The sequence below is a fragment of the Microchirus variegatus genome (assembly GCF_963457635.1).
Source record: "Microchirus variegatus genome assembly, chromosome: 11".
NCBI classification, from domain to species: Eukaryota; Metazoa; Chordata; class Actinopteri; order Pleuronectiformes; family Soleidae; genus Microchirus; species Microchirus variegatus.
The window spans coordinates 23,203,693-23,230,970 of NC_139812.1; the positions used below are offsets into that span (position 1 = coordinate 23,203,693).

A 27,278-nucleotide genomic window follows, 5' to 3' on the forward strand; every position below is an offset into this window, starting at 1 on the left:
AAGACTACCTAATTTGTGGTGCATCTATTACCACACAGTGGCAGCAGCAGCAATTATTTATTAGTTGACTGCATAAGTGTTTGCAGAAGTGGTGAAGTCAAATTTGAGAGGTTACTTGAATGCATCTCAAAGCTGCTCCTCTAAGCTCAATATGCTGTGGACCTGGCAGAAGTGATGAAACCGACTACTTTCACTTGCTCTCATGAGCTGGGAGTTTGTTTGTTTGTTTGTTTGCCCTGCAGTACCACACGAGAATTTTCAAATCAAACATGGACCACAAATGCAACAAAACTTTGTAACCGATTTTCAATGTTTTAATCCTGAGAAAGCACAGACCAGACGATCTAGTCAAGGCTGCTCACGCCCCAGTCGCTGTTCAGTCGGAAATATCAAAACATGTTTAAAACTTGCAAAAAAAAATGGAAATCGGGAAGACTGATGCGTCGGATGACGTTAAAATCACGTCTGTTAATTCTTCACACTACAGAATAAATTGGCCAGATTATCTGTTCAAACCAGCCTCAAATTGGAAGGCACCCATGATTGTCAGAAGGGCCAGATCGGGACCGAAATCTGGCCAAATATCCTCTAGCGTGGAACTGGCTAACTTGCCAAACTGAAACTTTCTTCACAGTCCAGTCACGTCGCATGTTTTATTTACCTATACTTGTTTCGTGGGGTGAGAGGGGAGATAATCAATTGATGTATTAACATCCTTTTTTGGTGTGTAACCGTCTCGGGAGAGGAAGTCTCACCAGAAAAACTTACACAGAAAAAAACAGGCCTGAATAATTATGTTTGATTAAACAAGTATTGATTTTCTTTTCTTTTACAGTAACACTCGTGGTTTAATTTCCCTCCTCTCATTGTTATTCAGACCACTGCTAGATCACAACTTCCTTCTTGGTTTGGTGATTAAAAACCTCGCAGCAGCGATATCTTCTCACCCCGGTGGTTTGTGGTGAGGATAGCTGCAGAGGAAATCCATCAAGACATCAACAGCCGTTTATGTAGCCTTGGGGTGGCGGTCCATTAAAAGTGCTTGACAGCTGTTATGCAATTTGTTCGTGCATTAGAGTAAAACGATAACGGCTAAAATTAAAAGAGAAGCAGCGGTGAGCTGTGGTACAATCGCATGGAAACCATGGAATAGGTTCCTGTCCTGTCAGTCCGTAGCACACCTGCGCTATTTTTAAAATGGCAGTGGGTGATGCAGGATCACAACACGATGTGCGAGTGGTTTTCTTGCACATTGTCTAACCTTCTGTGAAGATTGTGTGTGTAGTCAGCAAAAAAAAAAAGACTAATCAGGAAACAGTCCCAAGCCCCTGTCACTGTAATTGGTTAAGACTGCTAGAAAAGGCTATGACAAACATCCAGGCGCTGGTATTTTTAGCTGCTCCTAAACACAAACCTTGAGAGAATCAAGTGGGGGGAGGGGGATAAAACATGCCCTGTGGTCTCTGCTGGCCACATCTGATTACATTATATAAAGCAACACGTCCCCAGTTCAAAGAGTAAACAAACAGAGCGGCAAACACTGAGGAGTGACTAACGGTAACTTTAATCAAGATGTTAGCATGACGTAACACATGTGGCCGTAAAAAACAAAAATAAACAAAGACTCACCTTCTGTAGACTAGTGGGATTCAGCTGAGTTTTGTCTATAATCTTCACCGCCACCTAGAGAGGGAGGAAAGAAAGGACGACAGACAGAGGGAGAGAGAGGGGGGGTGAGAGACGGAGGAAGATTAAAAGGCGGTCGAGATGTCAGAACTAGTTGTGGTTTTGTATTTTGTGTTTTGGTTTGTGCGGCCAAAGCCAGTGCTGCAATGAACCATGCTCATTATTTCACTGTTGTTCTGTGGTGCAGCAGCTTAGTCATAAATGTGTCACATTTTGAATTTGTGAACAGATTAAGCTTTGGATCACACATAAAAACAACAAAAAACAGACAGACACAAACTTCCTCACAGCCACCATTGGATTTGTTGTTTTAGCAATGCTCAAATGACCATACAGTATGATCGTTTCTCAGTTTATTGGAACACACACATATAATATGGGGAAACATGAACACAGATTCAAAAAAAAGCTTCTACAGGTTAAAGCAGTGTTTCCCAAACTTTCTATGTAAAGATTTTAAAGACGGCAAACAATCGTGAATAATTGAATAATTTTGAATGAAAACATGATTTAATGCATGTTATTTTATTTTATGTAAATCTTAAGTCAGAGTTTTGGGAAATTGTGCAAATTTAGTTGGGGACCCAAAAAAAAAAAAAGAATTTGTAACCTCTTACAAATTAATATTACTATTAAAACCTGTGTCTGCCCTACTATTTCATGTTGAGAAATCTCAGAATTTGCTAAAACATAAAGGCAACACAGCTTGGTGGTGCCCTGAGATTTTGCACAGTACTCTATTTATTCATTAAGAAAAATACATGCAGCCCAATAATAATCTCCAGACAAAAAGACTTAAAGTGTCCCCCCCCGTGTGGCAGCCGAAGCCACTGCTCGTATGTATGACTCTGCAGGTCGGCTCAGCAGATCTCGCTGGATCCATCCGTCTCAATAATCAGCCCAAAGTGCACGCTGGAACAGATCTGCTCCACCTCACGTTCTGAGAGCTCAGCAGATTTCCACAAAGCCACGAGCTGAGCCATACTGCAGACTCACCAGCAGTAAGCCTTTACATTACGCTGACAAATGACTGACAGGCAGGTTTATAATACAGTGTTATTGTTACTGTGAAATGATACACACGATGCTTTTGTCGTAGAAACTTAATGATATGGTTCTGTTTCACTAATAAGGGCTGAATGTGAAAGAACATCACTGGGGGTAGACAAAAGAAACAAGGATTTGTTTATTTTTTCAGGGTTTTTGTCCAGCTGAAATTCTTCTACTGGAAAATCCAGAGACTTTGAGCTGAGTCATCGCAGCAGTGGTCTGACTGTCAAATGGTTTCCATGCAGTCACAAAGTCATCGATTCAAATCAAGGTAGGGACATGTGTTGTATGTTACAACCTAGGGCTGGGAGTCACAGGGTACTGCACGATATGATACGATACACAACACACACAGCCTTCTGGGAATCTCAGTTTGAAAAAAACATAACGAGCAAATCATGAAGGCTGCGATTTAACTGTTTGATACCAATTAAATTAATAAATAAATTCAAAGCTCAAGCAGGGTTATTTGCTCAGGGAAATAACCCTCGATAAGATATATTCCCCAAATCCTTCCAGCCTACGCTCCAGTTTCCCAACATCCTCCATAAACCTCACAAGTCGGGTGGATATTGATTATAAAATCGATGCTATTAAAAATAACCTCATAGGTAAACTAATCCTCATACACTGGGCACTATTTGGGGCTACTAATATGGAAGAAACTGATATACTAACAAACACATCGTCAGACAGAGACACAGATCTGATGCTTTTACTCATTTATAACATCACCAGGAAAAAACGAAATTTAAGTTTGCGTCGCTTTGTAATCCACTAATTTAGTTGTTGATCCACTGCTGCCTCCATCAGCAAGTTCAAGTGTGTTATTTTGGGTTTCTTCGTGTGTTTCCTTCAGCTAAAAACATTGGGTTAGGGTTAGGGTGCAGGAGAGTGATTGGATTACAGACTTGAGATTACAGCCAGAAAGGTCTGTCTAATGATAAGGAAAATGCAGCAAACATTAGAGGTGGTGGAGAAAAACTGATGAAATATAGTTTGACAATAGTGAAATATTGCAATACTTTGGATGGCAATGTACAGATTTTATTATCTTCTATTTGACTCTATATAGTTCGAGTAAATCGCAATATAAACCGTAAATATTGTGATTATATCTTTTCGTGGTGTCTCTGGCAAATCTTATCCCTATTAAACATATCGTGAGATATCGTAGAATTCAGTCATTTTATATTTTAAGTAGTGCTGGGAACGAAGTTAACGCACGTTTCCATGACGACTGACCGGAAAATGTTTATGTTTACGTGCCGCGACACACAACAATCCGGAATCACGTAATCATGACGTCACGCGAGTCTTTTTCCGGTCAGTCGTCATGGAAACGGGTCGTGTGTTAACGTTGACGCCGCTAACCACCGTTAGCGCGCCCAGCACTAATTTTAAGGGATTAAAATCTGTTTTCCTTGTGTCACTGCTGAGAACCATGATGACCTAGTACATCATACTAAACCCGATGACCTATCACTTTAACAACCACCAGAACACTTCAAAAGCTAACTAACGCACTTAAGCAGTGATTTATTTTGTTGACTTTGTAAAGAGCCATTGCACGACAGCTTGTTTCTTTTGTTTTCATGTTGAGAGCAGTAGGGGCTGCGCGAACGATCAAAAATCGCAATATGATCCAGATCAATATCCAATTTAAAAGACACTGAAATCATGGACTGAAAATCAAATGTGGGCTAAAACATCGTTGCAATTCCCTGGCAACAGTATATTGCTTCTCAGATGAGAAAACACAATTGTTTCAGTCCAGCCCTAACCCTGCTGGCCAATTGTAATATCTGTCAAAATATTTTTTTGAACCATATTGTACGGCTCTAATAAGCAGGTCTGCTTTTTGTCGTCCTTATTATGTTCAGCTGTTCAACAAGAGAGTCCGACGTAGGGAAAAAGCCACAACCCCCTATTTCCGAACAAAGACGATACGTTTCCTTTGGATATCTAAGATACAACAAAAGTATTAATTTCAGTCCATTATAAAAGCATTTGTGGCAGCTTAATAAGCATGCTCCAGTGGTTTAAGTGTCCGCCTGTGAGAGGGAAACAACCAGGAAGCAAATGCTGAGTCATGGTGGAAAGATTGCAGGTTATTCATCTCAAGCAGGGTTTCCCAAAGATGTAGAAGTTGCTGGGACATTTAATTTCATCTAAACCCGGAAGGTAAAGCCTATAATGATACCAATGTAGTAGTGGCTGTAAGGGAGACGAGGCTGTGAGAAAGCAGACAGGCCGTCTGTCTGTGTGAAGACGGTGTCTTTTTGCAGCCTGTGTTTGGTGTGCAGGTGCACACATCGACCTCAGTGTGAGTGTGTGTGGATATATACGCCTGCAGGTGTTGGGAGCTAGCTGTCCTCATGTGTCGCGCTATTGTTCCAACTTCCACAATTGCCCCGTTTGCATGAGTCATGAGATTATTCATTACATTTCCTCTTCCATTCACTGTGTACCCAAATATTTCCCCTTTTTTTTGTCGTCAGATTGAGAGACGTGAACGTCGCGGCGTCACATGCGAGCGAGTCTCTAATGGATTTCAGGGTGAATAATTCAGTCCCCACTGTGACAGAAGGCCAACGAGCATCACTGTTAATTATTCAGCGCAGTCGTAACATATGCTCGTCGCTGCATGCAGGTCTTGTGATTGTGCACACAGACAAAACACGTACACATGATGAATATTCAGACAGAAAATACGATTGGGGGGGAACTTAAATGCACTTCAATGCTGAAGTGCTTCATGTGTTCCTGTTTTGTTTTTCTTTCTACTGTAGCACTAATGCAGTGCACTAAAGTAAAGGGAACTATTACAGTACAGTATCATGTCTCAGAGACAAAAAGGAGCGTATCAATGTTAGTAGGAAGGTGTACACTCATTTATCACATATATAGCTATACAACATATTACAGTCTACTTTCTTACTTTCAGAATATAAACCTTAGATATACAGCACACAGGAGTTGTCCGACCTGTACTGATACTTTATCTGCTGCTCTTAAATCTATAAATATCTATGCCCAGTGGTGTAGTCGTGATACGCGGGTATACAAAAGGGCCAGGGTTTGTGTATAAGCACATAAAAATGAAATCATGTGTAGTCTTTTTGCAGGTTATTGTGCTGCTGTTATGACTCAAATTAATGATTTTAGTCCATTTTTGGTACATAGTATTTAAACTGCGTAGAGCTTTTGGATATTGAGATCGGTGGCTTTTTCATTATACAGTTCTAACACGACTCAGCAAGACTCAACTCGTTCTAGGTATAGTACCTGGTACCCGGTGCTTTTTTTAGTAACCTGCTGGAACTCAGCCATCTTTCATTTATATACACCTGTGATTTTGCCCAAAGACCCTCATGAAAAGGGCATGTACTGATTCGACCGTCTGTGCTTCAGAACTGCACTTAGGACTTTCATTGGACAACCGTGATAACTCTGACTCAGACTCCGGTAACAGGATCCTGACTTGGATTCTTTTTTTCTTGACTCTACAACACTGACTGTAACATAACTTGATGGGTAGGAGATGAGGGCATGTGGTAAGTGAGCTTCTTTTGATCCTTAGAAATATATTATATAGACAAGATATATCATTAAACATTTAAATTAGTTTTATTTTCATCCAGCCTAGCACAGCTACAGCAGGTCATGTCCCTTCTACCTGTTTTCTGTCCCACTGTGATCCATGTCTTTGCATTCTGATGAGCCAGCAAAGTCACACAGACACGAGGCACAACCCTGACCTTTTCAGCAAACAGTGCTTAGCATACCCAGTGTGACTGTTAAACACTGAGCAACACGAGCAGAAAGCAACCGTTACTGTTTTACCTGGGAAAAAAGAGTTACACCCTTGATATAAGCAGGTAGTAGGTAAGTCAACGCCGAGTATTAAAAGCTGCAGCTGCTGAAACGTTGAAGTGAGAGGACATTTGTGGTGGATCAGAGCTGTCAGTGCGTGCTGCGAGTCTCACTGAGTGAAAGACTGTGAACAGCTTGTAGGTCATTGTTTTCTCCATAGGGACACAGGAGCTTTAATTACAGATGCACCAAAGCAGGTGTCTATCAACCTGGCAGGTCAGCAGTGTCAGAGTATGACTGTGTATGTATGTATGAATCAGAGGGTGTGACCTGACCTGACTGAGCGAACCCACATGGACAATTACAACACAGACATGTCAGGACATTTATCCTCGTGTTAATTGGAAAAACCTGCTTAAGCTGCAGTTGAAAGGATCGCTACAAAAATGTGGAATCATTTTCAAGGGCTGAATGGCAGTAACTGACTGATTATGTACCAGTGAAATGGTCATAAATAAAACCAAAACCTAGACTATTTTTTTATTCACATGCAAATTAAAACCCGTCTCACCTCTCGTCCAGTCAGAACATGTCGAGCGAGCTTCACTTTGGCGAAATTCCCCTTCCCAATGGTCTTGAGGAGGCGGTAGTTGCCTATATGCGGATGCTCCTCTGTGGAGGTGAAAGAGTTGCGACATCGCGGCAGGCTGTGGCGACTGGCAGACTTTGTGGGGGGCGCCGGGGGCTCGACAAAGCCGTCCACCGAGGAGTGCTGCGGACAAAAAAGTCAAACAAGTGGAGATGAGCACAACCCGACACAAGTGTTGAACCTAACAAACTGACGTTTCATCTTCAGCTACACAGGCTGCAAACAAAACAGTGGAGATCGTGCAATGCCCCCGGATCAGACTACACACAAATTCAGGCTGATTTCCAAGCAATTCGGCCCTGACTGACACATTTCCGAACGATTATAAGCGTCAGGAACAAACGTGTAGTGTGATATATTTGAAGAAGAGAGATTTGGCATCTGGGACGCTCAGTGACACCCAAACGAGTCTAGCATGTTAGATTCCTATTTCCCTGCCTAGTCTGACATCTCCTACTACGTGCTCTTTGGCGTTGACCAAAAGGATAACCAATACAGTGTTTGGATGCAGCACATCATACAGACATATATATGGCGAAGAGGAAGAGGGATGCTGCTGCTAGACGACCACGACAAAAAACCTTGGCAAGTAACAAAAGAAGCATCGGTCCCCGATGACCTATGAACTTGCGCGGGGTCGTGAATGATGATTACTCGAGGTCATACTTGAAGTACTTGTCGTCAGTCCCCATGAACAACACACGACAGGAATCCATGCCACTGTGATTGATAATCTTACACGGTGACAATTGTGAAAGACAGTACAGTACAGTATTACCGACATAAGGGAAAATCAAATTCAATCCCTCTGCCTCTGCGACAATTCCACCTCCTGACTTGAGGCCTTTATCAGTGGCTCGGTGAGATTTGATGACTTTGCAGCTTTGAGAATGCCTGCAAAGTGTGAAGCACAAAGTCTAGCTTTATCGCAGCGTCACTGGCTCCACTGATAAACACAAGCATCCCCATTATACGGCATGTGGAGGTGAATTGGGAACTGCATGCTGTAAATACACTGCTGGCACAGGCTACGCGCAGCCTCCGCTGTCCGTTTCCTCTCCTCTACCACAGCTGCTGATGTCAGTCCAGGTCAAAGATCCCATGATCCTCTGCTCCTGACCACACCCCAACCAGAAAATAAAAGCCTTGGTCTGGTTACCCAGGCTCCCCTGCTCCTGTTTCACCCGGGGAAATGTTACACCTCATCAACTCAGTTAGCCAGCATCCTAACGGAGCGAGGGCTACGCTGCAGGATTAAAACACTCCCCACTGTCACTGTTTGTGAGTGGGTGTGAGAGAGCGAGAGAGGGAGGTGGGCAAGAACAAATCTTGATGAGATGCCAGTCAAAGTCAGCATCCTTGATTCAAATGCGCCATAAAACCCACACTCAGATCACCAAGACAGATCAGTGTGTGCAGCTTGTCCCTCTTGTATCTGCAGCTGGTAATTATCTGTCCACAATAATCTGACATCAGTTCTGTCGTCAGCGTCAACTTGTCATATTGGCCAGATCATCCTTCAGTTGCGAATCACATCACGTTTGTGGCAAGAACCAAGCAATACAATACATATCCTGATACGGGGGGGGGGGCAACAATACGATACGTCATGATATATTAGTATACTACAGCTAAAATATCTTATTTTGAGAAGAAAAACTATCATAATAAGAGTAACGATGACATAAGCATAAACAATATACTGTTTTCTTTGTCTAATGAGTGGAAAGAATTGCATGGACAAAATCCTGCTGCTAACGAGCTGTCGGAGGCATAAATACAAGACAAAACCCCTGAAACAAGCATTTTTAAGAACACATAGAACATCTCAGCATGAAATATTGGGATGTGTTTGTCTATCTTGGTCAAATTGTCTTAATAAATTACCAGAGGAGCACAAGGAAATGCAGGTAATTCTGGGAACTGTTGTTTGCCTTGCACACATACAAAGTCTGTTTCTCACACACACATAGATATAAAAATAAAAAAAGAAAGCCGTGAGGGAGATACTTCACTAAAAGCCACTTGCCTCTCTGAGTAATAAGCTGTTATGCAATGTAGCTCAGCTGCTAGTGGGCCCTGGGGCTGCATGCTGGAGTCAAACTAAAGCAGGCATGGTTGGCTACTGTCCGCGCTGCTGGGGCACTGATTTAAACAGCGAGATCTACAGCAACATTCGACTGTTAGGACGATCACAGCCGCTGTCCCCTACACTTGTGCATTACTGAACACGGAATAGTCAGAGAGCTGATGTAACTCATGAAGGTTCTCAGTCATCCAGGTCATTGCATCTTCAGGAGTTAACTATAACTGGCTGTCGTCCAGTTGCCTACAGCGAGATCCAGGAGATACAGCTCATATACTTTGATATTTCAGAGATAGTTCAGTGGGGGGTGTACGTATGATGTGAGACTGTTGCTTTTGATTTGAAATGTGGACGTCTGTTTGAAATTTAGGGGGTGAAAGGTTCAAATTTTAACTTTGAAATTCCCATTTGAATTCAAACATACAGCTGAGTCACCGTGTTTTAGTGCTTTCAGACAGACACGGTAATGGTTCTGGCTTTGGTGCTGTTCTGGAGCCTCAGAACATTGGTGCTTTCGGGCAAACCAGTCCACATTCACACCAGTTAAAGAGGAACCAAAGCGGGAGAGCGTTACTCCGCCTTACTCAACACAACACCGGCGAACTCTCCGTACTTCCTCTACTTTGATGACAAGCCCACTGATGCTCTGATGGGGGATATTGGAATATCTTTAAAAAGGAACATTGCAAAATGTTGTAATATAAATGGGGAGAGCAGAGAAAACACGTTTCAGAAGCTCCAAACCAAAAAGGTTAATCACATTCTGTCTATTTGGGAAACATTCAGTCGGTTACCATTTGTCAGACAGCTCTTAAGTGTGAATATTTTCCAATTTCTTTGCTCCGCAGAACAAAGCAATCATTCAAACTGAATCACTTTGGTTTGTGGACAAAACAAAGACATCTGCGAATGTTGTTATTTCCAGGTTTGGGAAACGCAGATCAACATTTTTACCAGACCAGTAGTATTCTAATTGACAGAGTAATCAAGTTTGAAAAATAATCGTTAGTTGCAGCCCTTGTCATAATAACGCACTTTCCAGGAATATATTGAGAATGTAAAGTGCCTACAAAAAGGGCTGTCTGGCGGAATAATAAACATAATATAATATTTTTGCAGGAAGAATGTTATTGATTTTTCAGTCCCTGTCAAATTAAAACAACGTGCACATCGAGTTTTGGTTCTCCTGTCTCCGTCTGTCTTTAAACAGGCAGCATGTTGAGATTGTCAACTGGATGCAACATACTGACTAGTATGAAGTTACACAACTTTGCTTTTCTGTAAATATGTAGGGATGCAACATATTGTTGACGTATATACACCTGTGTGACGTATCCAAAACAAAAGTTCTCTTGCACTTATACTTTACTTTTGTTTCAGCTGCAGTGAGGCAGAGTAGAGGGAAGTTATTGTATCCCATCATCCTTTGCGCCCTGCTTCTAGTTTTGCAAAAATGGTGGTGAGTGGCAACCCAGTGTAGGAGAGAGAGACAAAGACTTTCAAACTGAGGTGACATTTAACTCTCATGTGTGAAGGCATTTCAGATTTCCTCCATCAAGAAAGGAGAGACGGGATGGACAAAAACAAAACAAGATGCATACACCGGCAGACTGCTGCAGTGACCTACACATCAAGGAATAGGACATACTCATCAGGGAATATGCTACTGTCACCCCGACAAAAGATTGGAGAGGAAACGAGGAATAGATTTGGCCAGACTCCAAATAAAAAAGCTTTTACAACTTCCCCATAACAGTGTGAGAGCTTGAGAGACCATAGGAGGCATCGGTGTATATGCAGCCAAAGATCTACAGCCATATTCTTAAGAATTGAGAAGGTAAAACACGGGGAGCTATTATTACGAGCTCTGTAGAAGTGGAAAGCAATACCGCACTGTGCATACTATCACAATATCGCATATAAATACGCCAATTCTATCACATCTTGAGATCTGATCCCGTTACATCCCTGACACTCTGAGATGCGGGGCAATTATAAAAAGCACTGCTTTATGAATTTGGGAATAAATTAAACTGCCTACAGCTATTTTCCACTGCTTGTAGTTGTAACGCCGTCTAACAGAAGGGCGGCTTCATTCTGTGCCTCGTCTTGTTTCCAGGAAAGATTTTGACGAACCCAGATATGTCAGAGTCTGTCAGGACGCACACAGCAGCTCTAATTTGGACTGATCTCAGAGGGGGTATGTTTTTTTATTATTGTACTGCGCATATGGAAGTGGATGTGCATGCGCGAGTGGTCGATCATAAACCTTCCTTTACATAGAGGAAGAGGAATCTGCAGGGAGAACTGTTGCCGTTATTGCACACAGTGACGTTTTTAAATAAAAATGGGAGGAGCCTTCTGTCCATACTACCTTCATTTACGTCAGATTTGGGTATTAATATTGCAAAACAAAAAATTATAGACGTTATTAAAAGGGTACAAAACGTTGCGATGTTTACAAAAACAAATAAGGACATAATTTCAGTGGACTTATGTGAGTGAAGGACACCAGAGACATCTAATTGTGAGGTTGCAGACTGTGAGTCATCAACTTGCCCTTCTCTTGCTCATCCATCAGGAAACTACGGTGGCCTTAACACATCAAAGTGTATGTCATTCCTTTACTTTTTGGGTTGTGTAAGCTTACACTTCAAAACGTGAAACACACTCTGTGGCTGGTTTATCCTTTAAGGACTGCTGAAGAAACATGGCGGCACAAGATGGTGGCCAAGTGTACTATGTAGGTTTTTCCCTGCGTCCAACTGCGGAGGTCATTTAGTCTCTTCCGCCATGAAATTAACATAATATTTTGCCTGCTCATGCTGCAGCAGATATAAATATACATAAATAATCATAAAAAATAAAAGTTGTATCTGCAGATCTTGCTGACATCTGCCAATATTGTGCCAATAATATCGTGCATCCCTAAAGCTGGGCATACACTTACGATTTATGTGCGATAAATGTGAGAATGTGCGACTAACGACCACTGATCTGCAGACATGAGAGAGAGCTAGAGAGGCAGCGTTTGGCTGAAGCATGTCGGACAGATAAAGATGGAATGCAACGCTGTGTTTTCAGAGAGACTTTATCCAAAAGGAAGTGAGTACAAGGAGAAGAGAAGAGGCCCAAGAATAGAACCTTGAGGCACTCTGCAAGCGAGCGGCGCTGGAGAAACTATCGCTATACGATGGTGCAAATTGTTATTTAGCTGGAGCGCACGTAAATCATGAGCTTTGGCTTCTTATCATGCAAATTAGTCGTACTGTTTGAAAAGTGCATGCCCAGCTGAAGTGAAAGGCTAATAGCACGACTAAAAATAAAGGACTTGTATTTTAAAGTGATCATACACGTACACAAACACACTTATGGGTACTTAAGTCCGGCTAAGTGGAACACACTTGACCTTTACATAAAATGGCTATAAATGACTATGTGCTGGAATGACTGGTGAGACCAGGGCTTGGACAACGCATTGTCCAAACTAGACACAGCATTTTCAAGTCGCTCACGTGAAATATTAACGGATTTCAGGATTCACAATGAATTCAGTTTCAATTCCATTTGTGAGAGCTAGGTTTTTTTTTTTTTAGAAAAACACAAACACGTGGCAATAACGTCCCCGATCCTAGTTTGAACCATTTCTTTGTCCTCTTTTTGATGAATATGTCTGCTGTGTGCAGCCCCAGCAGCAGCAGCAGCAGCAGTGTCGTGGCAGCAGAGTGGTGAATAATAACCCGCTCACTCCTCCTCCTCTCCTGCACTGACTGAACGTGCAGCTACAACACTGCCCAGTAGGTGATGGATGTCACATTGCGATGCTACCAAGCGGTTGCCATTGTAAAGTAGGGCAACATCCTCCCCCACCCTCCCTAATTATTGACAGTGTGGACTAGAAAACACCCTCGGTTTGTGGCGACTGGAGCGTTTTCTCCCCACAGGCCTTTAAATGTCAACGCTTCCCGTAAAGCGAGGACACTGACGCAGTGCGTTGTTGTGGCTACGGAGGGAAACTGTAGCGGCTTTACGCGTTAATTCTGCGTTTATTTAAGGCCTCGTGCTTTTTAAAAACGGGGAGAGAAGAGGAGAGGAACAACCACACGGCTCTCATTGGTCAAGTCTCCCAGTGAACCCCCCCTTCTCCTCCGCTAAAGAAAAACCGCCTGCTACCGCTGTCATAAACCTGTATCGACTCAGCAGTGGCGCAAGAAAAAAAGAAGCCAGCCCGGATTATTGCGGTGTGACACCGGTGCGATAACGGCCACTTACGTTCTCGGTGTCGCGCTCGTTCACCGTGGGCAATGGCGTTCTGGTCGACATCTTGTGTGCTTCGCAGGCCGCTCAGCGATGCAGCGGGCTGGGCAGAGCAGAGCAGACACGGCGCGGTCCGTCCGTCCGTCCGTCGGTGTCTATTGCCTCTCTACATCCCCCTGTAGGGAGCCGGTTTTACCGCAGCATAGCGCCCACAAGGCCCCGGCTGACGACGCGCCAGATTTTTTTTCCTACTAGCTTTGTGTGTACACTTCCTCTCAGGTAGGCTAGTAGCAGACAGTCGAGGGAGGAAAAGAGAGACTGAGAGGATAGGGAGAGACGAGGGGAAGGGAGGGGGGAGGCAGGCCAGGAAGATGCGTCGGTAGCGGACGGTTCTGCGCAGTGTGCATCTCAAACCTCCCACCAGGAAGGATGGAGGGATCTCTCTCTCACACACACACACACAAACACACACACTCTCCCTTTGTCTGGTCCATGTTGTTCATTATTCAAGTCACCAGAAAACAGTTAAAGGTCCACTGTATAACGTACAGCATGGTCGGTTAGCAAGAAATTGAATAAACTACACATCTGTGTTTGTATAATTGCTTTCAAATAAACAGAATTGGTTTTTAGTATCTTAAGAATAAGACTTTTTATGTTTACTGTAGAGTGACGTTCTATATACCATTAAAAACAAAATATTTTATTTGGATGTTTTTCTTACTGCACATTAATGTAGTACGCCAATTATCCAGCTAGCTAGCTAGGTAACTATTAGCTAATGTTAGCGCTTGTTACACCAGACCTTTGCTAAATATTTGGTTTTTAGTATCTTAAGAATAAGACTTATTATGTTTGCTTTAGAATGGCGGTCTATATACCATTTAAAAAATAACAATAAAATATTTTATTTGGACGTTTTTAGTCTAGCTAAAAAGTTAGCTAGCTAGCTAGCTAACTATTAGCTAACGTTAGCGCTTGTTCCACCAGACCTTTGCTAAATAAGTATGACATAAACTTAACTCAAATGTATTTAAAGAGCACATTTAAGAACCAAAGTGTGTACAGAATGAGGTCAGTGAAAAAATATTAGTTGACAAAAACATAATACATTTCACACAAAACAAAACAATGAGGTGACAGCCCGTTAGCATGAAGTTAATGTGAACGCTGCAAAGTTCATATGTGAAAAATAATGTCAGAGAGAAACAAACTTACTGGCAAACTTATCTTAGTGTGTGTGTGTGTGTGTGTGTGTGTGTGTGTGTGTGTGTGTGTGTGCAGCACAGTGGGATTAGATTGGAATATGGACCGTGTCTGTATTTGCATATCATCTAAAAGATTACAGATACAGAGGAAACATATTGATTTTTACTCAATATACAAAATAAAACAACATTACTTTGGTCACCAAAAAGTGATTTAATATTATAAAAACCACAGAGGTACATTTCTCTTTTTTTTTGAGATACAAGAATCTGAAATAAGATAAGGGGGAGTTGCATGAATAATGTAGACAGAATGGATAAGATAGAGGCAGACAGATTTGCTGTGGTGACGTCCTATCATCCTATCATGAGCAACCAAAAGAAGAGGGAGATAAAGATAAAGAGAGGCCTTGGAATAATTGAAAGAAAGAAGTGTGCGCCCTCTTGTGGCAGTTCAGCATAAATGGACTGTTTTGATGAGGATTTCCCCATTCACAATATTCCTGTCGTTAAAAATCACAATGCAGTATAATAGTGCATGCATTTTTGCATCATATTCAGGTGATATTGAATGAAGGTCTCAGTTTATGTTGGAAATAATATGAATAGGATGTCCTTGTGTTGTTTTATTTTTTTTATTTAAAACATATAATATCCATTGCCTAGTAATAACTTGTGACCAAAATATAGTTTGAATAAAAGACAAATAAGTCAAATATGGGTACAAAAAGGACAACAAGTAGAATACAAATATTATTAGGGCAAATCCTTTCATAATGACTCAGTCATTGTTTTTTTTGTTGGATTTTAGTTCCAGCAGAAAAGGATTTTTGTTTGTGAATAAAGAATTTTCCATAAATGATAATAATGTTCATCAATCTTCTGGATTAACCCTACCACAGAAGTGAGTGAACAGATTTAGCAGCATTAAAAAAAAGAGAGAGACTCAAGATCATCCCAAATGTCACAATAAAAAAATGTTTTTGTATTATTTTGTAGGATTTTTGAGATGCAGTATTTGTGGAGTAAACGCCAGGCCCTTCTCCAGCTTATGTCCTCAATATGGCTCTAATCTTTCTTTGAAAACATTTGCGTATATGTTTACTACAACATTTTCTGATTGTGGTTTTGTTGAATCACAGAGTGCTTCCCTGCACCATGTGCTGTTTGAATAATCATGACAATGTGCTGTGAACTGTGTCCAGACTCCACAGGATGAGGCCTGTACGGTCTCACTGTAAAGTGTACAGACGGTGCCATCTGTTGGTGTGATGCAACATTACACCTCACACTGTGCCTTTAATGAATGAATGAATGAATGAATGAATGAATGAATTAACCCTCTCACGACTGAAGTGATGGAGTGAGTTGCTAATGAGAGGCTTGTTTTTTGTGGATGATTGTTGTTGTGATCTGGGTGTGATGATGATGACAGATTTGTTAGTACGCAGGTGCGTGTGCACACTTTGCCCTCTAGGTGTCAGGCTGCACCTGCAGCATCAGACATGTGGGGCCATTGTTTTATACAGTATATTATTACCTGAATTAGCAGCAGCAGCTTTTGTTCTCTCATAAGATTCACAAATAAATGACTAGGACTGTCATCTGAGGAACACAGAGCAGATGAAGAGGAGCATCTCTTGTACGAAATATGACATGTTCTTTGTCTGTGTGTTTTTTTATTCATGACTAATGGTTTGTCTGACACAGCAGAGACGCCTGAGTCACAATAAAGGACACATCGTGACATAACACAGTCACAATCAGTGATGGATACAGGAGCTGAAGGCCACTGAGAGCATGAAGTTTGTTTTGTGGCTTTCAGGAATTTGCCGTTTATTTTTCACCAACTACAAAATTCCAGGTCCATAACGGTGGTTTGAAAAAGGAGCTCCCTCTTTTCCCATCAGCAGATACATTTAATTTAAGAAGGAGAAAAAAAGAGAAATGTTTTGTCTTCATGGTGATTTTAGAGGGAGATAGCAGAACAATACGCAGAGAGATAAGATGGTTCAGCACAAATAAAACGGGGTCCAACACTCAGTCTTGGCATGAAGGTGGGCATTTTTGGAATTCTGCATCTGATCCCAATGTGGATCTGGTCCCAGCATAGCAGATCTTAGTCTTTCAAAGCCCTCACAACAGGGACCGTCCACATTATTTCAGCACATCCTCTCTGGCTCTTGTTTGCTCTCGTTTTGATTTGATAGCGTTTGCATAGTTTTATGCAGAGGTGGAAAGAAAGAGTAAAGTAAAAGTGCCACTACTTTGATAACATTTGACTGAAGTACAAGTAAAAGTATAGCTCTAAAAATTAGCTTGTTTCAAAATTACTTTGTTACTTTTTTAACAAGGTTGGGGTTTGTTCTTGTGTTGTTCAAAAATGACAAGGGAACACAAATCTCACATCTTCAAATCTTTTAAATTCAAATTAAAGTGCTGACAAAATAAAATATGTAAACACATAATGTGTCAGTCAAAGTGGGTCAAAGGTCAACCTTCACACTCAGGGACCTTAATTAGCATCAATTGACCTGTCCTCATCATTCACCTGTCCTCATCATTCATTCACCTGTCCTCATCGTTCATCGGTCTTCATCATTCACCTGTCCTCATAATTCACCAGTCCACATCATTCAACTGTCCTCATCATTCATTCACCTGTACTTGCCATTCACCTGTCCTCATCGTTCATTCACCTGTCCTCATCGTTCACCTGTCCTCTTCATTCATTCACCTGTCCTCATCGTTCATCGGTCTTCATCATTCACCTGTCTTCATCATTCACTTGTCCTCATCATTTACCTGTCCTCATAGTTCATCTGTCTTCATCATTCACCTGTCCTCATCATTCATTCACCTGTCCTAATCATTCATTCACCTGTCCTCATCGTTCATCGGTCTTCATCATTCACCTGTCCTCATAATTCACCAGTCCACATCATTCAACTGTCCTCATCATTCATTCACCTGTACTTGCCATTCACCTGTCCTCATCGTTCATTCACCTGTCCTCATCGTTCACCTGTCCTCTTCATTCATTCACCTGTCCTCATCGTTCATCGGTCTTCATCATTCACCTGTCTTCATCATTCACTTGTCCTCATCATTTACCTGTCCTCATAGTTCATCTGTCTTCATCATTCACCTGTCCTCATCATTCATTCACCTGTCCTAATCATTCATTCACCTGTCCTCATCGTTCACCTGTCCTCATCATTCATTCACCTGTCCTAATCATTCATTCACCTGTCCTCATCGTTCACCTGTCCTCATCATTCACCTGTCCTCATCATTCATTCACCTGTCCTCATCATTCATTCACCTGTCCTCATCATTCACCTGTCCTCATCGTTCATTCACCTGTCCTCATCGTTCATTCACCTGTCCTCATCATTTATTCACCTGTCCTCATCATTCACCTGTCCTCATCGTTCATTCACCTGTCCCCATCGTTCATTCACCTGTCCCCATCGTTCATTCACCTGTCCTCATCATTCACCTGTCCTCATCATTCACCTGTCCTCATCGTTCATTCACCTGTCCCCATCGTTCATTCACCTGTCCTCATCATGCACCTGTCCTCATCGTTCATGCACCTGTCTTCATCGTTCACCTGTCCTCATCATTCATTCACCTGTCCTCATCATTCACCTGTCCACATCATTCATTCATTGATTCATTCATTCACCTGTCCTCGTCGTTCACCAGCAAATTATCTTAAAGTAAAGAGTACACAAAAAACCTACTTTAAAACGACACTAACAACATTTTATCAACAACAACAGCTGAAACAAAGTGCTGCATATAAATAAAATAAATAAAATATAAAAACATCAGACCTAATAGACCTAAGAACAAATAGACCTAAGAACAAACAATAAAACAATAAAATACTGTATAAAGTATGAAGCCAAAGAGTAAAAAAAATGGGTTTCAAGATGCGAAAATGTAACATTATACACAATAAAATCTTATGATGTCAGTTGTGTTAATGACACAAACCGACTTTAAGTCAATTTTCTCCCCGTAAAACAAACAACGCAGTGTCTTCTCGAGGCCTTTAATGCCTTTATTGTTTCACATTTGCATTCTGCACCTGAGCGCCACTGCTGTGGAATGTAATGGGCACTGACACTGGTTTTAATAAGTGCATGCACGCCGCAGCCCCAGGACTAAATGAAATGACAGACTATCACAAACAACCATCAACAAAAAAGAAAGCAAGAAAAGAAAGAAAGAGGCAGCTGTTAACAGCCACTCAGCTACAGTAAGTGTATCTGCAGGACGGAGGCTCACAAAGACACAGAGAACTCGGCTCTAAAGTCATTATGACACAGATATCAGATGAGCTTCTGTCAGCGTTGGCTCTCTGAATCTGACTCAGTTTCACTCAGTGAAAATCAAACCGCTGCGTTTCCAGTCAGTGATCTGGACACGTCCTGCACAAAGGAAGTGTGGGAAATGACACCAGGAGCAGCCTCTTTGTGTTTTTTTTTATTAAATTCACTTCAGCCCCGTTTCTGTGCCTCGCTCTCGTGACATTACAGTCAGTGGAGATTACAGAACAAAGCATCTCTGCTTCTCCTGGAAGATTAAAGTCGCCGGCGATTGTTTGAGCAGCATTTAGAGCTGTCGTCGTCAAAGCCTCTCCAAACAAATCCGAATAATAAAAAAAAAAAAGAATAACCCAACCCACAGCGCAATTAAAGGATTTAGATGAAACTTTAACAGATTAAGATGAACATATTATGAAATATTGAAAAGTAGCACACTACTTAATGAACTCTTTTTTTTTAGATTTTACATAATACTTGTAGTACACAGAGGTGGAAAGAGTACTAACTAAAAGTACCACTATTCTGATAAAGTTTTAAAAGTTACTCAGTTACTTTAAAAAAAACAAAAAAACAAAGTTGGGGTTCTTTCTTGTGTCTTTGATTGTTTTAAATTAAAGGCAAAACTTTACAAATTAAAATAAAATATGTAAACACATATTGCGTCAGTCAACATGGGTCAAAGGTCACAAATGCTTCCACCATCATTCACTGCCAACGTTTCCGGTGCGTGGGTGAATATTATTTTATTAGGATTATTTTATTAATTCGGACAATCAAATTTTTTTTCTACTCAGTAAAGGATGTGATTTAAAACATAGTGAAGTATATGTACTTCCAAAAAAACAGACTTGAGTAAAAGTTAAATGACACATTTAAAGAAAAACAAAAAAAAACTTTCAATTACAGTAACACAGAGTAAATGTAATTCATTAAAATACTTACTAATTCCACCTCTGGTAGATACCTTCCCAAACTTGTATATGAACTACATAAAATCCAAATATTGTGTTATTTATTTTTATTATGTTTTATAATTTTGTTTATTTTCCACATATTGAAGGATAAGGTCTGCATAATTCTGAGTTTTATTTCAAAAACTAAATGCAAATAACTTGATACATGCTAACTTCATTTTATGGGCCATATATAGATACAACAACAATTTATTTATTAAGGACCCAAGGTGCCAAAATGTCTTTAATTTATTTTATTTAAGCAGGAAATCCCTTGAGATTAACAAATTAACCCAAATGACATAGTTACAACATAGTTGATGAAAATAATATATTTAAAAATGCCCAATGCTCACTATCAAGTCCAGCTGAGCAGCTGCACTCTTAAATAAGGGTTCCAAAAGGGTTCTTCTACAAGGGCTGAGGTTCTACCTGGAACCATTTGCATCTGAAAAACCCTTTCCAGATGAAAGGATTTCAAAAGGGTTCTTGGTGGAACCCTCCAAAAGGGTTCCAGGTTGAACTTTTATAAAAAAAAGGTTCTACCTGGAGCCAAAAAGGGTTCTCCTATGAGGACAAGCCGAAAAGAACCTTTTATTTCTAAGAGTGTATGAACTCTGAAGGTTCTGGAGGTTTTTCCATGAGCAGGAAAGAGGCTGTTTTTAGAGACAAGTTCAGAGAGAATCTCAGGAAGCTGCAGAGCAGTCGACGCGTGAAGAGCAGGAGGAGGACGAGTTATCACCGTGACTGTTTGATGAATGTTTGACTTAAACAGAGTTAACGAGTGCTCTTCGTTTCGTTGGCGTGTTCGGAGATCTGACATCTTACATCTCCTTTTTTTTTTCATATTCAGACCTGCAGGCTTCAGCTTCAAACTGATCAGACTTCACACGGCGGCTTCTGAAGCTCCTTCAGTGGAGTTTCCCCCCCTTTATATAAGCGTGCTATATCTGGTCATTTGTTTTTTTGTCAAATGCAACCAGTGTATGAATTATCCATTAATAATAGGGAGGTTAGGGTTAGGGTTAACCCCAGGTGACACCCTGCTGTATTGGCTATCTTCCCTGACAGACGTGGGCATGTGTGGGGCCTTTTCCACAGCACCATTTGGAAAGCAATTAATTAAACCATTAAAATACAAAATTAGAAATAAAATAATTTACATTTTGTCTGGCAACTGTATAAAGGATAGGGATATTTACTTATATTTACTCATATAGCACTTTGTTTCAGCTGCTGTTGTTGTTTTTAAAGTGCTTTATAAATAAAGTTGGATTGGATTGGATTGGATTGGATTGGATAGGAAAGCATGCACAGTGTATTATGTATGAGGATCATATATGTAAAACTGAAAATACAAATATATTTAGGAAAAAACATGTTTTCCAATCACCCCGTAACATGTTCAAGTAACAGAAAATAAATACAAATGTTCTTTTTGTTTAAACATGACACAATCAATACAGTTTTAACACAAAAAGTTGTTTGTTTTTTGTCCGTATTTGACTTATTTTCCCATTTAATTCAAACAGAAACATGAGGAAACTAGAAAAGCACTCGGAGAGCGCAGACTTCCACCAAGACAGCCTACAAAATACATCCTGCTGGCGCCAGGCAGCATCTACGGATCATGCCCAAAATTTTATCACTTGTTCCTGGTCCCATTGCGGACATTTCCTGAAAATTTCATCCAAATCTGTCTGTGACTTTTCGAGTTATGTTGCTAACAGACAGACAAACAAACTCCGGCGAAAGCATATAGCTCCTGGTGGAGGTTCAAAAAGTCCAATCTGGACGAACACCACTGTCAGCATTTGTCAAATTTCAGCAACAGACACTGAAAAACCATCACGGGCAGCAGCAGCAGACATTCCTGCCTCAGGATGCTGGTAACTGCACACCTTACAAGGCAGAGCTTGCACTCGGCTGCTGTCTGCTCTGACAAGTCAATAAAACCCACTGGTATGCCGAACATTTTTGGAAAGCAAAATAGATACGAGGCTGGCGGAATTTGATCAGGCAGAGCGCCAGCCTCCTGTTCATTACTGCGCTTTGCAGCAGCGACACACCCTCCCACTCAGAGAGCACACCTTCAACCTGAGGAAAAGTATTAGTGACTGGCACGTCAAGAGCAAACGCGCCTGACCTTTGACCTCCACCTGCCTGTCTTCATCGCTGTCACACATGCATGTGCTCACGCCCACACACGCTTCACACATACATCATGGAAGTCTCTCTCGATTTCTCCATGGCAGGGAAGTGGAAAAAGGGGCTTGGGAATCCAGGGCAGATGTGAGTGAGCTGATGGAAGTGGACGAAGAAGTAAGACTTGAAATTTACCATCATAATTGGAAATGATCCATTTGCCCTGATGCACTTTGACAGTGAGCTGACTTTCTTCTCAAAAACAAAAAGTATCTCTGAATGACTTGAAATTTACCATCATAATAGTCGGCATCGCCCTGAACAAGGATGCGTTGAAAATATTTGCAAACCTCTTAAGAAATAATTTTAATAAATTTTTGAAATTCATGAAATGATCCATTTGCCCTGATGCACTTTGACAGTAAACTGACTTTCTTCAAAAAAACAAAAAGTATCTCGGAATGACTTGAAATTTACCATCATAATAGTCGGCATCGCCCTGAACAAGGATCCGTTGAAAATATTTGCAAAGCTCTTAAGGAATAATTATAATGAATTTTTGAAATTCAGGAAATTATCCATTTGCCCTGATGCACTTTGACAGTGAGCTGACTTTCTTAAAAAAAAACAAAAAGTATCTCTGAATGACTTGAAATTTACCATCATAAAAGTCGGCATCGCCCTGAACAAGGATACGTTGAAAATATTTGCAAACCTCTTAAGAAATAATTTTAATGAATTTTTGAAATTCAGGAAATGATCCATTTGCCCTGATGCACATTGACAGTGAGCTGACTTTCTTCTCAAAAACAAAAAGTATCTCGGAATGACTTGAAATTTACCATCATAATAGTCGGCATCGCCCTGAACAAGGATCCATTGAAAATATTTGCAAAGCTCTTAAGGAATAATTTTAATGATTTTTTGAAATTCAGGAAATGATCCATTTGTCCTGATGCACTTTGACAGTAAACTGACTTTCTTCAAAAAAACAAAAAGTATCTCGGAATGACTTGAAATTTACCATCATAATAGTCGGCATCGCCCTGAACAAGGATGCGTTGAAAATATTTGCAAAGCTCTTAAGGAATAATTTTAATGAATTTTTGAAAATCAGGAAATGATCCATTTGCCCTGATGCACTTTGACAGTAAACTGACTTTCTTCAAAAAAACAAAAAGTATCTCGGAATGACTTGAAATTTACCATCATAATAGTCGGCATCGCCCTGAACAAGGATCCGTTGAAAATATTTGCAAAGCTCTTAAGGAATAATTATAATGAATTTTTGAAATTCAGGAAATTATCCATTTGCCCTGATGCACTTTGACAGTAAACTGACTTTCTTCAAAAAAAACAAAAAGTATCTCTGAATGACTTGAAATTTACCATCATAATAGTCGGCATCGCCCTGAACAAGGATGCGTTGAAAATATTTGCAAACCTCTTAAGGAATAATTTTAATGAATTTTTGAAAATCAGGAAATGATCCATTTGCCCTGATGCACTTTGACAGTAAACTGACTTTCTTCAAAAAAACAAAAAGTATCTCGGAATGACTTGAAATTTACCATCATAATAGTCGGCATCGCCCTGAACAAGGATGCGTTGAAAATATTTGCAAACCTCTAAAGGAATAATTTTAATGAATTTTTGAAAATCAGGAAATGATCCATTTGCCCTGATGCACTTTGACAGTAAACTGACTTTCTTCAAAAAAAAAAAAGTATCTCGGAATGACTTGAAATTTACCATCATAAAAGTCGGCATCGCCCTGAACAAGGATGCGTTGAAAATATTTGCAAACCTCTTAAAGAATAATTTTAATGAATTTTTGAAAATCAGGAAATGATCCATTTGCCCTGATGCACTTTGACAGTAAACTGACTTTCTTCAAAAAAAAAAAAGTATCTCGGAATGACTTGAAATTTACCATCATAATAGTCGGCATCGCCCTGAACAAGGATCCGTTGAAAATATTTGCAAAGCTCTTAAGGAATAATTATAATGAATTTTTGAAATTCAGGAAATTATCCATTTGCCCTGATGCACTTTGACAGTGAGCTGACTTTCTTAAAAAAAAAAAAAAGTATCTCTGAATGACTTGAAATTTACCATCATAAAAGTCGGCATCGCCCTGAACAAGGATGCGTTGAAAATATTTGCAAACCTCTTAAGAAATAATTTTAATGAATTTTTGAAATTCATGAAATGATCCATTTGCCCTGATGCACTTTGACAGTGGGCTGACTTTCTTCTCAAAAACAAAAAGTATCTCGGAATGACTTGAAATTTACCATCATAATAGTCGGCATCGCCCTGAACAAGGATCCATTGAAAATATTTGCAAAGCTCTTAAGGAATAATTTTAATGATTTTTTGAAATTCAGGAAATGATCCATTTGCCCTGATGCACTTTGACAGTAAACTGACTTTCTTCAAAAAAAAAAAAGTATCTCGGAATGACTTGAAATTTACCATCATAAAAGTCGGCATCGCCCTGAACAAGGATCCGTTGAAAATATTTGCAAACCTCTTAAGAAATAATTTTAATGAATTTTTGAAATTCATGAAATGATCCATTTGCCCTGATGCACTTTGACAGTGAGCTGACTTTCTTCTCAAAAACAAAAAGTATCTCGGAATGACTTGAAATTTACCATCATAATAGTCGGCATCGCCCTGAACAAGGATGCGTTGAAAATATTTGCAAACCTCTTAAGAAATAATTTTAATGAATTTTTGAAATTCATGAAATGATCCATTTGCCCTGATGCACTTTGACAGTAAACTGACTTTCTTCAAAAAAACAAAAAGTATCTCGGAATGACTTGAAATTTACCATCATAATAGTCGGCATCGCCCTGAACAAGGATCCGTTGAAAATATTTGCAAAGCTCTTAAGGAATAATTATAATGAATTTTTGAAATTCAGGAAATTATCCATTTGCCCTGATGCACTTTGACAGTGAGCTGACTTTCTTAAAAAAAAACAAAAAGTATCTCTGAATGACTTGAAATTTACCATCATAATAGTCGGCATCGCCCTGAACAAGGATGCGTTGAAAATATTTGCAAACCTCTAAAGGAATAATTTTAATGAATTTTTGAAAATCAGGAAATGATCCATTTGCCCTGATGCACTTTGACAGTAAACTGACTTTCTTCAAAAAAAAAAAAGTATCTCGGAATGACTTGAAATTTACCATCATAAAAGTCGGCATCGCCCTGAACAAGGATGCGTTGAAAATATTCGCAAACCTCTTAAAGAATAATTTTAATGAATTTTTGAAAATCAGGAAATGATCCATTTGCCCTGATGCACTTTGACAGTAAACTGACTTTCTTCAAAAAAAAAAAAGTATCTCGGAATGACTTGAAATTTACCATCATAATAGTCGGCATCGCCCTGAACAAGGATCCGTTGAAAATATTTGCAAAGCTCTTAAGGAATTATAATGAATTTTTGAAATTCAGGAAATTATCCATTTGCCCTGATGCACTTTGACAGTGAGCTGACTTTCTTAAAAAAAAAAAAAAGTATCTCTGAATGACTTGAAATTTACCATCATAAAAGTCGGCATCGCCCTGAACAAGGATGCGTTGAAAATATTTGCAAACCTCTTAAGAAATAATTTTAATGAATTTTTGAAATTCATGAAATGATCCATTTGCCCTGATGCACTTTGACAGTGGGCTGACTTTCTTCTCAAAAACAAAAAGTATCTCGGAATGACTTGAAATTTACCATCATAATAGTCGGCATCGCCCTGAACAAGGATCCATTGAAAATATTTGCAAAGCTCTTAAGGAATAATTTTAATGATTTTTTGAAATTCAGGAAATGATCCATTTGCCCTGATGCACTTTGACAGTAAACTGACTTTCTTCAAAAAAAAAAAAGTATCTCGGAATGACTTGAAATTTACCATCATAAAAGTCGGCATCGCCCTGAACAAGGATCCGTTGAAAATATTTGCAAACCTCTTAAGAAATAATTTTAATGAATTTTTGAAATTCATGAAATGATCCATTTGCCCTGATGCACTTTGACAGTGAGCTGACTTTCTTCTCAAAAACAAAAAGTATCTCGGAATGACTTGAAATTTACCATCATAATAGTCGGCATCGCCCTGAACAAGGATGCGTTGAAAATATTTGCAAAGCTCTTAAGGAATAATTTTAATGAATTTTTGAAAATCAGGAAATGATCCATTTGCCCTGATGCACTTTGACAGTGAGCTGACTTTCTTCTCAAAAACAAAAAGTATCTCGGAATGACTTGAAATTTACCATCATAATAGTCGGCATCGCCCTGAACAAGGATCCATTGAAAATATTTGCAAAGCTCTTAAGGAATAATTTTAATGATTTTTTGAAATTCAGGAAATTATCCATTTGCCCTGATGCACTTTGACAGTAAACTGACTTTCTTCAAAAAAACAAAAAGTATCTCGGAATGACTTGAAATTTACCATCATAATAGTCGGCATCACCCTGAACAAGGATCCGTTGAAAATATTTGCAAACCTCTTAAGGAATAATTTTAATGATTTTTTGAAATTCAGGAAATGATCAATTTGCCCTGATGCACTTTGACAGTGAGCTGACTTTCTTCTCAAAAACAAAAAGTATCTCGGAATGACTTGAAATTTACCATCATAATAGTCGGCATCGCCCTGAACAAGGATGCGTTGAAAATATTTGCAAAGCTCTTAAGGAATAATTTTAATGAATTTTTGAAAATCAGGAAATGATCCATTGCCCTGATGCACTTTGACAGTAAACTGACTTTCTTCAAAAAAACAAAAAGTATCTCAGAATGACTTGAAATTTACCATCATAATAGTCGGCATCGCCCTGAACAAGGATCCGTTGAAAATATTTGCAAAGCTCTTAAGGAATAATTATAATGAATTTTTGAAATTCAGGAAATTATCCATTTGCCCTGATGCACTTTGACAGTGAGCTGACTTTCTTAAATAAAAACAAAAAGTATCTCTGAATGACTTGAAATTTACCATCATAAAAGTCGGCATCGCCCTGAACAAGGATACGTTGAAAATATTTGCAAACCTCTTAAGAAAT

The 27,278-nt window shown here is 39.8% G+C and overlaps 1 protein-coding gene across 2 annotated transcripts in view; it reads right to left on the bottom strand.

Annotated features, from left to right (window-relative positions):
* The window catches only part of mark1 (MAP/microtubule affinity-regulating kinase 1), a 34,401-nt gene extending 20,597 nt beyond the window's left edge, over positions 1 to 13,804 (bottom strand). For both annotated transcript variants that reach the window (XM_083897330.1, XM_083897329.1), the window contains exons 1-3: positions 13,560 to 13,804; positions 7,124 to 7,324; positions 1,630 to 1,683 (exon numbers count right to left, since the gene is read on the bottom strand). In XM_083897330.1, the coding sequence (XP_083753456.1) occupies positions 1,630 to 1,683; positions 7,124 to 7,324; positions 13,560 to 13,610 (306 nt within the window). In that variant the 5' untranslated portion in view covers positions 13,611 to 13,804. The remainder of the gene's footprint in view (positions 1 to 1,629; positions 1,684 to 7,123; positions 7,325 to 13,559) is intronic.
* Between the last annotated feature and the right edge of the window lie 13,474 nt (positions 13,805 to 27,278).